The sequence below is a fragment of the Pseudophryne corroboree genome, chromosome 1, assembly GCF_028390025.1.
Source record: "Pseudophryne corroboree isolate aPseCor3 chromosome 1, aPseCor3.hap2, whole genome shotgun sequence".
Lineage (NCBI taxonomy): Eukaryota > Metazoa > Chordata > Amphibia > Anura > Myobatrachidae > Pseudophryne > Pseudophryne corroboree.
Genome location: NC_086444.1, coordinates 701550438 through 701565668, shown reverse-complemented (window position 1 = coordinate 701565668; position 15231 = coordinate 701550438). Strand labels below are relative to the sequence as shown.

Genomic DNA, 15231 nt, shown 5'->3' with positions numbered 1-15231 from the left:
GGATAGGGACAGTATTTTATTGACTATAGAGCAATTAAAGGATGCTTTCCTTTATATGCGAGATGCGCAGAGAGATATTTGCACTCTGGCATCGAGAGTAAATGCGATGTCCATATCTGCCAGAAGGAGTTTATGGACGCGACAGTGGTCAGGTGATGCGGATTCCAAACGACATATGGAAGTATTGCCGTATAAAGGGGAGGAATTATTTGGCGTCGGTCTATCGGATCTGGTGGCCACGGCAACTGCCGGAAAATCCACTTTTTTACCTCAGACCCCCTCCCAACAGAAAAAGACACCGTCTTTTCAGCCGCAGTCCTTTCGGTCCTATAAGAACAAGCGGACAAAAGGACAGTCATATCTGCCTCGGGGCAGAGGAAGGGGTAAGAGAGGGCAGCAAGCAGCCCCTGCCCAGGAACAGAAGCCCTCCCAGGGTTCTGCAAAGCCCTCAGCATGACGCTGGGGCCTTACAAGCGGACTCAGGAGCGGTGGGGGGTCGACTCAAGAATTTCAGCGCACAGTGGGCTTGCTCACAGGTGGACCCCTGGATTCTGCAGGTAGTATCTCAGGGTTACAGGTTGGAATTCGAGAAGTCTCCCCCTCGCCGGTTCCTAAAGTCTGCTTTGCCAACGTCTCCCTCAGACAGGGCGACGGTATTGGAAGCCATTCACAAGCTGTTTTCTCAGCAGGTGATAGTCAAGGTACCCCTCCTACAACAGGGAAAGGGGTATTACTCCACGCTATTTGTGGTACCGAAGCCGGACGGCTCGGTAAGACCTATTCTAAATCTGAAATCTTTGAACCTGTACATACAAAAATTCAAGTTCAAGATGAAGTCACTCAGAGCAGTGATAGCGAATCTGGAAGAAGGGGACTTTATGGTGTCCCTGGACATAAAGGATGCTTACCTGCATGTCCCAATTTGCCCTTCACATCAAGGGTACCTCAGGTTCGTGGTGCAAAACTGTCATTATCAGTTTCAGACGCTGCCGTTTGGATTGTCCACGGCACCTCGGGTCTTTACCAAGGTAATGGCCGAAATGATGATCCTTCTACGAAGAAGAGGCGTATTAATTATCCCTTACTTGGATGATCTCCTGATAAGGGCAAGGTCCAGAGAACAGCTGGAAGACGGAGTAGCACTAACCCAACTAGTGCTGCAACAACACGGGTGGATTCTGAATTTTCCAAAATCTCAGTTGACCCCGACGACACGTCTGCTGTTCCTGGGAATGATTCTGGACACGGTTCAGAAAAAGGTGTTTCTTCCGGAGGAGAAAGCCAGGGAGTTATCCGAACTTGTCAGGAACCTCCTAAAACCAGGGACAGTGTCTGTGCATCAATGCACAAGAGTCCTGGGAAAGATGGTGGCTTCTTACGAAGCGATTCCATTCGGCAGATTCCACGCACGAACTTTTCAGTGGGATCTGCTGGACAAATGGTCCGGATCGCATCTGCAGATGCATCAGCGGATAACCTTATCGCCACGGACAAGGGTGTCTCTTCTGTGGTGGTTGCAGAGTGCTCATCTGTTAGAGGGCCGCAGATTCGGCATACAGGACTGGGTCCTGGTGACCACGGATGCCAGTCTGAGAGGCTGGGGAGCGGTCACACAAGGAAGAAACTTCCAGGGAGTATGGTCAAGCCTGGAGATGTCTCTTCACATAAATATACTGGAGCTAAGAGCGATTTACAATGCTCTAAGTCTGGCAAAACCCCTGCTTCAGGGTCAGCCGGTGTTGATCCAGTCGGACAACATCACGGCAGTCGCCCACGTAAACAGACAGGGCGGCACAAGAAGCAGGACAGCAATGGCAGAAACTGCAAGGATTCTTCGCTGGGCGGAAGATCATGTGATAGCACTGTCAGCAGTATTCATTCCGGGAGTGGACAACTGGGAAGCAGACTTCCTCAGCAGACACGATCTACACCCGGGAGAGTGGGGACTTCATCCAGAAGTCTTCCACATGATTGTGAACCGTTGGGAAAAACCAATGGTGGATATGATGGCGTCCCGCCTCAACAAAAAACTGGACAGGTTTTGCGCCAGGTCAAGAGATCCTCAGGCAATAGCTGTGGACGCTCTGGTAACACCGTGGGTGTTCCAGTCAGTGTATGTGTTCCCTCCTCTGCCTCTCATACCAAAAGTACTGAGAATTATACGGCAAAAGGGAGTAAGAACGATACTAGTGGCTCCGGATTGGCCAAGAAGAACTTGGTACCCGGAACTTCAAGAGATGCTCACGGAGGATCCGTGGCCTCTACCTCTAAGACGGGACCTGCTTCAGCAGGGACCGTGTCTATTCCAAGACTTACCGCGGCTGCGTTTGACGGCATGGCGGTTGAACGCCGAATTCTAAAGGAAAAAGGCATTCCGGAAGAGGTCATTCCTACACTGGTAAAAGCCAGGAAGGAGGTGACTGCACAACATTATCACCGCATTTGGAGAAAATATGTTGCGTGGTGTGAGGCCAGGAAGGCCCCCACGGAGGAATTTCAACTGGGTCGATTCCTACATTTCCTGCAAACAGGATTGTCTATGGGCCTCAAATTGGGGTCCATTAAGGTTCAAATTTCGGCCCTGTCGATTTTCTTCCAGAAAGAATTGGTTCAGTTCCTGAAGTCCAGACTTTTGTAAAAGGAGTACTACATATACAGCCCCCGGTTGTGCCCCCAGTGGCACCGTGGGATCTTAATGTAGTCTTGGATTTTCTCAAATCCCATTGGTTTGAGCCGCTCAAATCGGTGGAGCTGAAGTATCTTACATGGAAAGTAACCATGCTACTGGCCCTGGCTTCAGCCAGGAGAGTATCAGAATTGGCGGCTTTATCATATAAGAGCCCATATCTGATTTTCCATACGGACAGGGCAGAACTGCGGACGCGTCCTCATTTTCTGCCTAAGGTGGTGTCAGCGTTTCACCTGAACCAGCCTATTGTGGTGCCTGCGGCTACTAACGAGTTGGAGGATTCCAAGTTGTTGGACGTGGTCCGGGCATTGAAAATATATATTTCAAGAACGGCGGGAGTCAGAAAGTCTGACTCACTGCTTATATTGTATGCACCCAACAAGATGGGTGCTCCTGCTTCTAAGCAGACGATTGCTCATTGGATTTGTAGCACAATTCAACTTGCACATTCTGTGGCAGGCTTGCCACAACCTAAATCTGTCAAGGCCCATTCCACAAGGAAAGTGGGCTCATCCTGGGCGGCTGCCCGGGGAGTCTCGGCATTACAACTCTGCCGAGCTGCTACTTGGTCAGGGGCAAACACGTTTGCAAAATTCTACAAATTTGATACCCTGGCTGAGGAGGACCTTGAGTTCTCTCATTCGGTGCTGCAGAGTCATCCGCACTCTCCCGCCCGTTTGGGAGCTTTGGTATAATCCCCATGGTCCTGACGGAGTCCCCAGCATCCACTTAGGACGTTAGAGAAAATAAGAATTTACTTACCGATAATTCTATTTCTCGTAGTCCGTAGTGGATGCTGGGCGCCCATCCCAAGTGCGGATTGTCTGCAATACTTGTACATAGTTATTGTTACAAAAAAATTGGGTTGTTATTTGTTGTGAGCCGTCTGTTCAGAGGCTCCTACGTTTGTCATACTGTTAACTGGGTTCAGATCACAAGTTATACGGTGTGATTGGTGTGGCTGGTATGAGTCTTACCCGGGGTTCAATATCCTTCCTTATTGTGTACGCTCGTCCGGGCACAGTATCCTAACTGAGGCTTGGAGGAGGGTCATAGGGGGAGGAGCCAGTACACACCACCTAATCCTAAAGCTTTATTTTTGTGCCCTGTCTCCTGCGGAGCCGCTATTCCCCATGGTCCTGACGGAGTCCCCAGCATCCACTACGGACTACGAGAAATAGAATTATCGGTAAGTAAATTCTTATTTTTTTTTATTTTTTTTTGCTACAGTCACTATTACAGTGAGAAGTAAAGTAAGGGAGGGATCAAGTCCCACTTTGCCCAGATAGTAAAATTGGCATGTAACAACGCCAAGGGGTCTAGTGGCACAAATATCGCAAATGAGGACTTGAGAAAGGACAATCATTTGTACCAGAACTTTGCCCAGTGTTTTAAATAATAAGAATCTACAGATCTAGTGGGCATGCATATAAAATATCTACAGACCTAAGTACCTGCAGTCCTACTAAATAGTAGATTTACATTTAAAATGCTGGCTCAATGTATAACAAAATAACTAGTCTAATAACACTATTTAAATGGAAGAATTCCCAGTACACAGGTATCCTGGTGGGCTTGAATGCTGACATACCCGAGTTGAGTCTTTGTGTGCACAAGTTGTGGCCCTTACAATGTGTGTGTTGCAGTGCTGTTAAACATGTATGCATCAAATGCTGCAATGTCTCTCCCCCAAACTGGCATCTTGTAATGTATTTCACCTATGAGCTAAACTCACTGAAGGTACCACTTTCCTTCCTGAAGGTGGATACAGTTTACTCTGGATCTCTTTGGACTGGCTGGGGCACCATAAGTCTCAGGCACCCTTGTTTCTTGCAGCTTGTCTTTGGAGGCTTGTAGCAGATTGTGTTTGGAGGGCTGTTTGCTTCTCTCAGGCTGTAGAGATTGCAGGGACTCCCTTCTTTGATTTGGTCACCACTGTGGCACTCACTAATGGTCATCCACTCTGCTCCTCTCTCTGCATGGAAGCTTACATAGATAGATGGTCCCTTCTAGCACTCCACACAGCAAGACTTTCTCTTTCCTACAGTATGTGGAATCTCAGTGACTCCACATGTATTCTCACCATAACTTTTCTATCTCTCTTTCCATCTGGTCTCCATTGCTCCTCTCATCACTCAAGTTTTCTACCTTCTCCAAAGATAGGCCAACAACTGACTCCTCCTCTCTGTTTTCACTGGCTTTCACCACCCATTTTTGCAGGGCTTGGTACCAAGCATTGCCTTTTCACTGCACATGCATCTGGTTCCACTCAGTGCCCGCTCTATGTCGTCGCTGCTTACGAATGTCAGCAGACTGTCAATCACTGACAGTCTGCAGTCATAGCGCATCCAATGACACAGGACTCGTACTACATATGCACAGTATGGGTCCAGTGTATGCACACAGTACCGAACATCAGCACCTTCAACCACATCTGAATCAGGTCCTCTGTGTCCAGCTATCAGACTTCAGGGGTGTAGTTTTGGGGAACTGTTGGTAACACAATTAAAGTGATTCTCTTGCATGTGTGGGATATAATATAGTCTGTAAAAGCAGCTATTCCAGGACGTTTTCAAGTGATTTCCCACTGGCAAAGCAAGACTAGTGTAGTAGATAAGAGGAACTTGCAGTTCTTCTTGCAGCTTTGCTTGCATCTATCATTCCCACTACTTTTGCTTCCAATTTCTAAATCACTACCCATATATTCCCTTCATTGGCATCTCCTACCTTTGAGGAAGAAGGGGTCTGCCATGGGCTAGGTACTGGGAGAGGAGGGAAGCCACTGCTGCCATACGCCCAGGGGATCGAAGCCCAGTTTGGCAGTCCCGGAGGGAGTTAACACCTCCCAATGGGACTACCTGTACTGGGATTGACTGGCAGGTAGGACTTCTAATAGAAGCCATCACTACCAGTCACTGTGCAGCCAGTGCAGTCACAGACTGGCTCACTCCCTGCAGTGGCAGATTTTACTGGGGGGACTGCAATCCTGCAGCCCATAGGTAAAATCCACCACTGATTTCCTTCCACCTTCTTTTCTCTTCTAACTCAATATATCCATGCATTTCTTATCATTCCATATCACCTTAGGTGTTGCTATTACCCACCAGCATGTTTTTGCTATCTGCCCTCAGATCAATTGACCATAAAGAATTTTCTCTGCTGACATTTTTTTTCCTAATACATATTAAAACGAGAGTTATGGTAGACTTACCTTTGTTAACTCTCTTTCGTCGAGGTTCATAGGGTCGGCGTTGTAGGTGGAGGATGAGGCTCCGGGCACCAAACAGTTAAGCTTTTCGGCTTCCCAGAATGCTCGGCTCCTCTCCCCTATAACCCCACCTCCATGCTTAGGCAGCTCAGTTTTGTTAGCAAGAAGGAAGTGGATAGGAGAGAAGAAAGATATTGTACATATAAGAACACATTCTCGCAGACAGGAGAAAAGAACCAGTGACTAATGCCACAAAAACCCAGAGAAACCAGGTGCATCAGGGTGGGCTTCCTATGGACCCTTTGAACCTTGATGAAAGATTTAACAAAGATAAGTTTACCATAACTTCCTTTTTCTTCTTCGGATTTATCGGGTTCCACAGGGAGAACATTGGGGATGTCCTAAAGCAGTATTTTTAAGGGAGGGAATGCGCCTGAGAGGATACCAGAATCCTGCGTCCAAAGGAAACATCCTGGGATGCAAAGGTATCAAATGAGTAGAATTTTAGAAACGTGTGAATAGAAGACCATGTAGAAGCATTACATAATTGTTCTGGAGATGCCCCATGGCATGCCACCCATGAGAGACCTACAGATCTGGTAGAATGGGCAAAAAATTACGTTGGGACAGGCAAATCAACTTGATTGTATACTTGTACAGTAACCATTCTAATCCACCTGGAAAGCATTTGTTTGTTAGCTGGCCAGCCATGTTTGTGAAATCTATAAAGTATAAATAGTGAGATGGATCTTCTGATAGAACTGGTTCAGTCTATCTAGATACGTAGGGCATGTACTACATACAAAGACCATTCTTTTGCTGAAAGATCTGATGAGACAAATGCTGGGACTATAAATTCCTGATGAAGGTGAAACCTAGAGACCACTTTAGGAAGGTACCCTGGCCTAGTCCGTAGAACTGCCCTGTCATGATGAAAAATCAGGAAAGGTGGATGACAGGAGAGAGCTCCCAAGTCTTACACCCTCCTGGCAGAAGCAAAAGCCAGCCAAAATATTGTTTTAGCCATCAACCAATTTAGGTCCACTGACTCTAAGGGTTCAAAAGGGGACTCTGGAAGTGCCTCCAATACTATAGAGAGATGCCATGTAGCTACTGAAGGTACATATGGAGGTTGTACATGCATGAGCCCTTAAAAAAAGTACATATATCTGGTGGTGTAGCAATTATTCTCTGAAACCATACTGATAGGACAGAAATGTGTACTTTCAGAGAAGCAATGCGTAAACCTAGATTCAATCCTCTGTGAAGAAAAGCCAGTATTCTTGATACGTTAAATATAGTTGTATAGTAGCGCATAGAAGCGCACCATGTGAAATAGGTACAGGTATACCATATTCTATAATATATATGTTCTGAAGCAGGCTGCGTGCCTTAATGATCGTTTGAATTACAGAGGTTGAAAATCTTTTTGCTCTTAAAATGGATGATTCAAGAGCCACATTGTCAAAGACAACAGGTTCAGAGCCGGATGTAGACATGGCCCTTGAAATAGAAGGTCCTGTTGCTGAGGAAGTTGAAGGGGTTGCCCTACTGAATGGCTCTGTAGGTCAGAGAACCAGTGCCGTCTGGGCCCCGCTAAGGCTATCAGAATGAGGTTTCCTCCTTCTTGTTTGAATTCCTTATAACCCTTGGCAGAAGGGATTTTAGGGGAAATAGGTATGGTACATAAAAGGTCCATTGTACTGCTACAGCATCCACAAATGTCTGGATCCCTATACTGGGACCTTGTTGTTGTGGTAAGATGCCCCCCTGCCCACTAGTAATTGGAACACTTCTGGGTGCACATCCTGATGACTGAGGAAGTCTGCTTCTCAGTAAAGGAGGCCTGGTATGAACACTGCTGATAGGGCCGGAAGATGGCGTTCAGCCTCCTTTAGTATTTCGGCTACCTCTTGCATTGCCCTTTTGCTGTGAGTGCCACCTTGGTGATTGATATATTCCATTGTTGTGGCGTTGTCGGACTGAATTTGCACAGGACTGCCTTGGAGAATGATGTGTGTCAGTGTCAATGTTTTGTATACTGCCCTCAGTTCCAGTACATTGATTCGTAACTGAGACTCTGCCAGGCTCCATCTCCTTTGAAATGAGTGTTGCTCAGTTACAGCTCCCCAACCGCGAAGGCTGGCATCTGTAGTAAGAAGCACCAATTCGGGATCCAGAAAGGGTAACCCCTATCTAGGTGATTGCTGTGGAGCCACCTAGTTAATGATAGGTGAACCTCCAGAGTCAGAGTTATTATCTGCCATTTGATCTGATGAGGTTGGCCATTCCATTTGGCTAGAGTCAACCTTTGTAAAGGGCGAGAGTGAAATTGGGCAAATTCTTCCATGTCGCATGTAAATACCATCAGGCCGAGTACTTGCATGGCTGAGTAAATTGACACCTGAGGATGGTAAAGGAACCGCTGTAAGTTGTCCCTTAGTTTCGATATTTTGTTCATTGGTAGAAACAGTCATTGATTTTGAGAGTCTAGCAGGGCTCCCAGATGTACCATCCTTTGGGACGGTATGAGCGTGGACTTTTTCGAATTTATAAGACAATCGTGACTTTGTAGAAAGGCTATCATTGTTTTTAATTTGCTGTGTGATACCTTCTGTGAACTGAAGCCGAGCAGGGGTCATCGCCCGACGGTGCCACCCTCAGCCAGTGGGTAGAATCCCTTAAGCCGTAGTGTCTGCCAGTACCTGCTGTTCTGAGCTGCCTGGCATGGAGGGCGGAGGATCGTTCAGCAGGCAGGAGCTGGCACCCGTGTCCGGCACCGCAATGCACTACAGGGAAGAAACTGAAAATAAACTACAACTCCCAGCAACCCTTGCTGTCGAGAGCTCCCGGCAGCAAGAGCTGCTGGGAGCTGTAGTTTATTTTCAGTTTCTACACGTAAGGCTAGATGCATCATCGCTTGGAGTGTGATAAAATGGAGAAAGGAAAAGTGCCAGTCAATCAGGTCCTAACTTCCATGTCATAGGCTGTGCTTGAAAAATGGCAGTTAGGAGCTGATTGGCTGGTACTTTTTCACTCTCCATTGTATCACTTCCAAGCGATTATGCATCTGGCCAATAGTTTGGTGCGGTGCCGGACACCTGCGCCAGCTCCTGCCTGCAGAGCAATCCTCCACCCACCATCCCAGGCAGCTCGGCACAGCAGGTATAGCCAGACTCTACGGCTATCTGCTGGGATGTTGTGGGGTGGGGACTAGGGCTATGTGCTGTGTGGGGAAGCTATGTATGTGCTGGAAGTGGGGGAGACTACTGCTACAGTATGTGCTAAGGGTGGACTACAGCTACGTGCTGGGAGGGGGATGGGGACTATGGCTATGTGCTTGGGGAGGTGAGGGGCTATGTGCAGGAATGGGGACTATGGCTATCTATGCTGGCAGGGAACTATTGTTATGTGATGGGAGGGGGTGGGGACTACTCTATGACTGTGTTGGGAGAGGTGGAGACTGCGGCTATGTGCTGTGGGGACTACAATTATTGCTTAGAGAGGTGGGGAGGCAATGGCTATTTACTGGAAGGGGACTATGGCTATGTGCTGGGAGGGGGATGGGGACTATGACTGTGCTGGGGAAATAACTACATGCTGTGTTCTGGTGGGGGCTATGGCTATGTGCTGATGGGGGACTACAGCTATGTACATTTGAATAGGAGAGTTAGGCAGTGCCAGTGCTACAAGTATGGCGGTACTGCGACACCGTGGAGAGAGGAGAGCGCAGCATACGCCTCTCCTCTCCTGCCCCCTTCAGTCCGTAGACCGGCGGACACCGACGCCAGCTCCTGCCTGCAGAGCGATCCTCCGCCCACCATCCCAGGCAGCTCGGCACAGCAGGTATTGCCAGACACTACAGCTATCTGCTGGGATTTTGTGGGGTTGGGACTAGGGCTATGTGCTGTGTGGGGAGGCTATGTATGTGCTGGGAATGGGGGAGACTACTGCTACAGTATGTGCTGTAACTGCCTGTAACACAGTTAGGAAGAGCAGGTGCACACACCACACAGTCACTGTGGGGCAGATGTATTAACCTGGAGAAGGGATAAAGAAGTGATAAAGCAGTGATAAGCGCAAGGTGATAACGCACCAAATAATCATTACAGATTTGAAAAATGACAGTTAGGAGCTGACTGGATGGTACGTTATCACCTTGCACTTATCGCTGCTTTATCACTTCTTTATCCCTTCTCCAGGCTTAATACATCTTTCACACAGTGTGAGAGGCTCCTGTCACTCTGAGGCTGCACCTGCACCGCCTACAGCTCACTGCCCTATTTGGACAAGACGGCTCACATCCCTGCCAGGCACTTAATGGCATATCTTTGAGGCACCTCTGATCCTTGGGGCCTGGCACAATAGTCCCCTTTGACCCCCCCTGTCGCCGGGCCTGGTTGTCTTGCTGCCCATGGCTGCTTAGTCTTGGGCTTAGTAGACTTTGAGGCATTTGATTGCCTAGGAAACGATTGTCCTTTCGCTTTTCCTTATGGGCAAAAGGTACGAAAGTTTGAGCTCTTAGGCCGTGGTGTAGAAGCTGAAGGGAGAAAAGCTGTTTTGGCAGCTGCTAAGGATGTCACTATTTTGTTTGGGTGGTATTCATGTGACCGGCGGTCGGGAGAGTGGGAATAGAACCCGTTACGACCGCAGGTCGCCACCGAGGCCGCAAGGGGCTTGCTGCACTCGCCCCTCCCCGCCGGAATCCCGGCGTCGGTATGCTGCCGGGATCCCGGCGTCAGTATGCTGACCGGCGGTCAGGAGACCGCCGGTCAGCAATACTACACCCTTTTGTTTAGTTCTTCTCCAAACAGAACATCTCCCATAAAGAGTAGTACTTCCAGAGTTTTCTTGGAGTCTAAGGTGCTAATTCAGGTTGGATTGCAAATCGCGATCCAACCGGAATTATTATGATCATCCAGCACTCGTCCTGCGCATGCACCCAAACTTGCGGGGGGGCCTCAGAAAATGTGATTGCCCCTGCCTGTCAATCAGGCAGAGGCGGTCGTGGGGTGGCAACGCTCTTTTTCCAGGGAAGAGATGGAGCGTTGCAGGGGGGGTGGTCTTCTGTATGCCGGCGGTCGGGCTCCCGGCGCTCAGTATACCGGCGCCGGGAGCCCGACAGCCGGCATACCGATACTTATTTTCCCTCGTGGGGGTCCACGACCCCCATAGAGGGAGAATAAAATAGTGTGGCGCGCGTAGCGCGCCACCGTGCCCGTAGCGTGGCGAGCGCAGCGAGCCCGCAAGGGGCTCATTTGCGCTCGCTACGCTGTCGGTAAGCCGGCGGTCGGGCTCCCGGCGCCAGGATGCTGGTCGCCGGGAGCCCGACCGCCGGCCAGCCGTAGTGAACCCTTGCAGGGGTGGTGCAGCGTGAACTGGGGGCAGAGGTGGACAAATGGGGGCATGTCGTGGGCGTGATCACGGCGGCTGCATGACATCACACGCATCTGCTGCAATCGGGAACATGGCGGTGGGCCTCCTGCCGGCACAGCTATGCTGCGTCGGCAGAGGCCATCCTCAGTTTCTGCTAACAAGCAGAAATTGCAATGCGTTCGCAATTTCTGCTTGTTGAACGGGGGGAGGCGCCAGCTATTGTAGGTCTATTTACAGCACCTGTCAGTGAAAAGATAGCCTTGAGGCAAGTTTCAATGCGTCTATTTGTGTGTTCCTTTAATGATGAAATGGTTGTGATAGGTAAGGTAGTTGTTTTTACCAAATGTGCGATATGAGAATTCACTGGAGGAGGAGTCTCCCACCTTGCACTATCCTCCAAAGGGAAAGGCTAGCGAGATGAGAGTTGTTTAGACAGAGGAAACTTTTTACCAGGGGTGTTCCAAGGTTCCTCTCTAATTTTCATCAAATGGTCAGAATGCAGAAATTCTAATCGGATTATTTTCTGTCATTTAAATACATCAGTTTTCCTAGCAACAGCCGCAGGTTCATCTTCATATAACTGAAGGATCTGTTTAATTGCATCTACTAATGCCGGTACATCTATAGTAATAGAAGCCTCCTCCTCTGCTACACATGAATCCGTGACAGAGAGAGTATTCTCTTCACCTTCCTCCTCAGATAACTCATTTGAGCCTGATATAATAGTGGACAGAGAGGAAGATGTAGTATTTCTAGTTGATCTAGAATGCTGTTTGTTCCCTGCCAGCATCTCTTGTATAGCTGTAGATGTCTGTGCCAGACTTTGAACTGAACTTGCCAGAGTTTCCACCCAGGGTGGATTTGTATCTGGGACTGGTACTGGCATTGGGGGACCCATGGCTGGTGTAAGTCTGTCCACTGGGGTAACTGTGTAAAGGAAGCCCAAGGAGGTTCCTGTGTAGGTACAGGAGTAGTTGACTGACCAGGAGGTGTATAACAATTAACACATTGGGGGTCATTCCGAGTTGATCGTAGCTGTGCTAAATTTAGCACAGCTACGATCATTCACACTGACATGCGGGGGGACGCCCAGCACAGGGCTATCCCACCCCGCATGTCAGTGCCAACCCCCCCTGCAGAAGTGCAAAGGCATTGCACAGCAGCGATGCCTTTGCACTTTAAGAGTAGCTCCTGACCAGCGCAGCTTTAGCGTGCAGGCCGGGAGCTACTCGTTGCTCCCCGGCACGCAGCGGCTGCGTTTGACATCATACAGCCGCTGCCGCCTGCCCCCTGCTCTGTCCGGCCACGCCTACGTTGGCTGGACCGTGCCCCCTAAATGGCATCTTGACGCCACCGTCCAGCCCCCTCACGTCCGGCGACCGCCTCTGCCTCAGAGGCAATCGCTAGGCAATGATGGCTGCCATGCGCCGGCGCACTGCGGCGCTGGCACATGCGCAGTTCCGACCCAATCGCTGCGCTGCAAGAAACTGCAGCGAGCGATCGGGTCGGAATGACCCCCATAGTCCATCTTGTACAACATCCTGTGCAGATAACCCCACAGAGCACATTTAACATTAAAGCAATAATGGGGTTTCTTACTTTTTGCAACCTTTTGCCTTGTTAGACATAACTGCAAAATTTGTGTGACACACTCACACACTTTTATGACAACAGTAACTGTATAACCAAGAGTAATATGTGACAAAAGTGGATATAAGTGTTTGTAAAAACCTGGCTCCTTGAAGACATTTTTACAGGGAGACTGAGCCCAGAGTTCCTGGAGACCTTGCTTGCTGCATGCTGAAGACGGCTGCCCTGGTCTCTGAGGGAAGGAGGGAGTGTTGTTTACAGCTCAATGGCGGGAAATCTGCAGTAGACTGACACCCAAAGCTGGGGGAGGGGCTACAGGTTAAGCGCTGTCTCCCCTTGCTGGTCTTCCACCCCAGGTACTTTTTAAATTTAGCGTATACATTAAAACCTGCGCCTTATATGCCCTGGTGGTCTAGTGCAATCCCTGACTGGAGCCAGTGTCCATGCCAGCACCGCGGTCCATCGCACGGGATACATGGTGGACCATGATTTAAATGCGGTTCCTTTAAGATGGAACCCTCTTACCTGCCCCCATATGCCAGCCAGTCCTGGAGTCCCCACAGTGAGTGGTGCTAGACGCGGTGTGTGGCCCCTGCCGCAAGTACCCATCTTGGCACTGGCCATGTGGGAGTTTCGGCACCAGTGGGGGCTGATGGAGCTGTAGCGCTGAAGTCTGCAGAATTACAGCGCTGACAAGCTCAGAGAAAAAAAAATATTTTATAAATTGAAAGCATAGGGCTGCTATAGCAGCCCCCTGTAAAGGTGCATCCCAGCTTCCAGATGGCACCAACAAAAAACTGACCTGCCTGAGCATGGAGGCGGGGTTATAGGGGAAAGAAGTTGAGCATTCTGGGAAGCCGGACAGCTTAACTGTTTGGTGCTCGGACTCTCATTCACCACCTACAACCCTGATGTTCTCCCTGTGGAGCCCTATGAATCCCGAAGAAAAAATTCAGTACCTGTATAATAATATGAGCCCTGCAATACTATGGAGCCTATTTATAAATATTTGCTGCAAAACCTTCCAGAGTTTGGCCCTGGCAGCTAATGCCATCTGAAGATGGCATTAGCTACTGTAGGTTATGGGCTACATTCCGCAAAAATCCTCTGGATCCTTCTCCAGCATTGGTCATTAGATCGCACATCTGCAAAAGCATTGTGGAGAAACAAAACAGAAGTTCAATCCCCTGACGTCTAATAAATCAGAGCCACTATCCTTGCATGTTATTTACATGCATGTTATTTACATGCAAGGAATTTCAATTTTGAAATGCTGTGAATAGCAATAATACCAAATTTAAATTTTCGGATATAAAATCCGATAATTGATACTTTTGCCCCAATATGTGTCAAGTTAACAACTAACTACATAATACGTTAGCTTGCTTTTTAATAGTGTACCATTTGAGTGGGAAAAAACATACCAATAGTAAAAGGGGGTAGTCTGTGTGTCTATATCTAATCTGTCAGATTGTGTATATGTTTTGCAGAGCGAAAAGGATGATGCTCAGTTACAGATGGTGGGAGGAGATGTGGAACTTCCTGAAGATCTTGCTAAAATGGTGCAGGATGATGAAGATGAGGAAGAAGAGCAGGGATCTCTGCTGTCCATGCTTCCTGAGTTTGACATTGATACACTGAAGACACGGGCTCAAGGAACTATTACCGAGGTCAAGAGAGTGGCTGAAGAGAAGTGTGAGCTCATGTGACACTGTCATCTTAAGCATGGACATTCAGGATACATACAGGAATGTTTTTATTGGTGTTCTTGAAAAAAAAAAAAAACTTGCCCATAGTTACAGGAGTTATGGTTGTAAGATTTAATTAACATCCAGGCAAATGCAGGTGTTACTAATGATATTATATAATAAATATAAACATGTAACCATTATTTTAAGGTAATGTTTTTATTGTATTTTACATAAACAAGGAAAGAGAATAATGGTTTCATACAGTACAGCAACAATAAATCACCAAAAGGACAAACATTAGAAATAGAGTAATGAGGTAGATTCAAAAACTTGAGCAAGAGAACTCCATACAGCATTGACAATCTACCAAAAGGTCAAATAGATTCCGGGAACATACTAAAACAGTTACAGTGAACATCTAGGGAAGTGTGGCCCAGGTAAGTGGCTAAACATCAAAAAGGGGAAGGGAGGAGAAAATAGGGGAAGAGGAAGGGAGGAGAAAATAAATAAAACAAAAGAAAACAATATCAAATAAAACAAAACGTAAAAAAGACTGAAATTGACATATCTGGGGGATGGAAGGGGAGGGATGTTGTAACAATTATATGGCATCGGAGGTGTCCATTATATCTTCTGCAGCATTGCAGCTAGCATGGTACACTTACTAATGTCTACAG

At 48.0% G+C, this 15231-nt stretch overlaps 1 protein-coding gene across 1 annotated transcript in view; it reads left to right on the top strand.

Annotated features, from left to right (window-relative positions):
* The window catches only part of LOC134936255 (complexin-4-like), a 132678-nt gene extending 117973 nt beyond the window's left edge, over positions 1-14705 (top strand). The window contains exon 3 of the mRNA XM_063931298.1: positions 14354-14705. Coding sequence (XP_063787368.1) covers positions 14354-14572 — 219 coding nt within the window. The 3' untranslated portion in view covers positions 14573-14705. The remainder of the gene's footprint in view (positions 1-14353) is intronic.
* Positions 14706-15231: the final 526 nt, after the last annotated feature.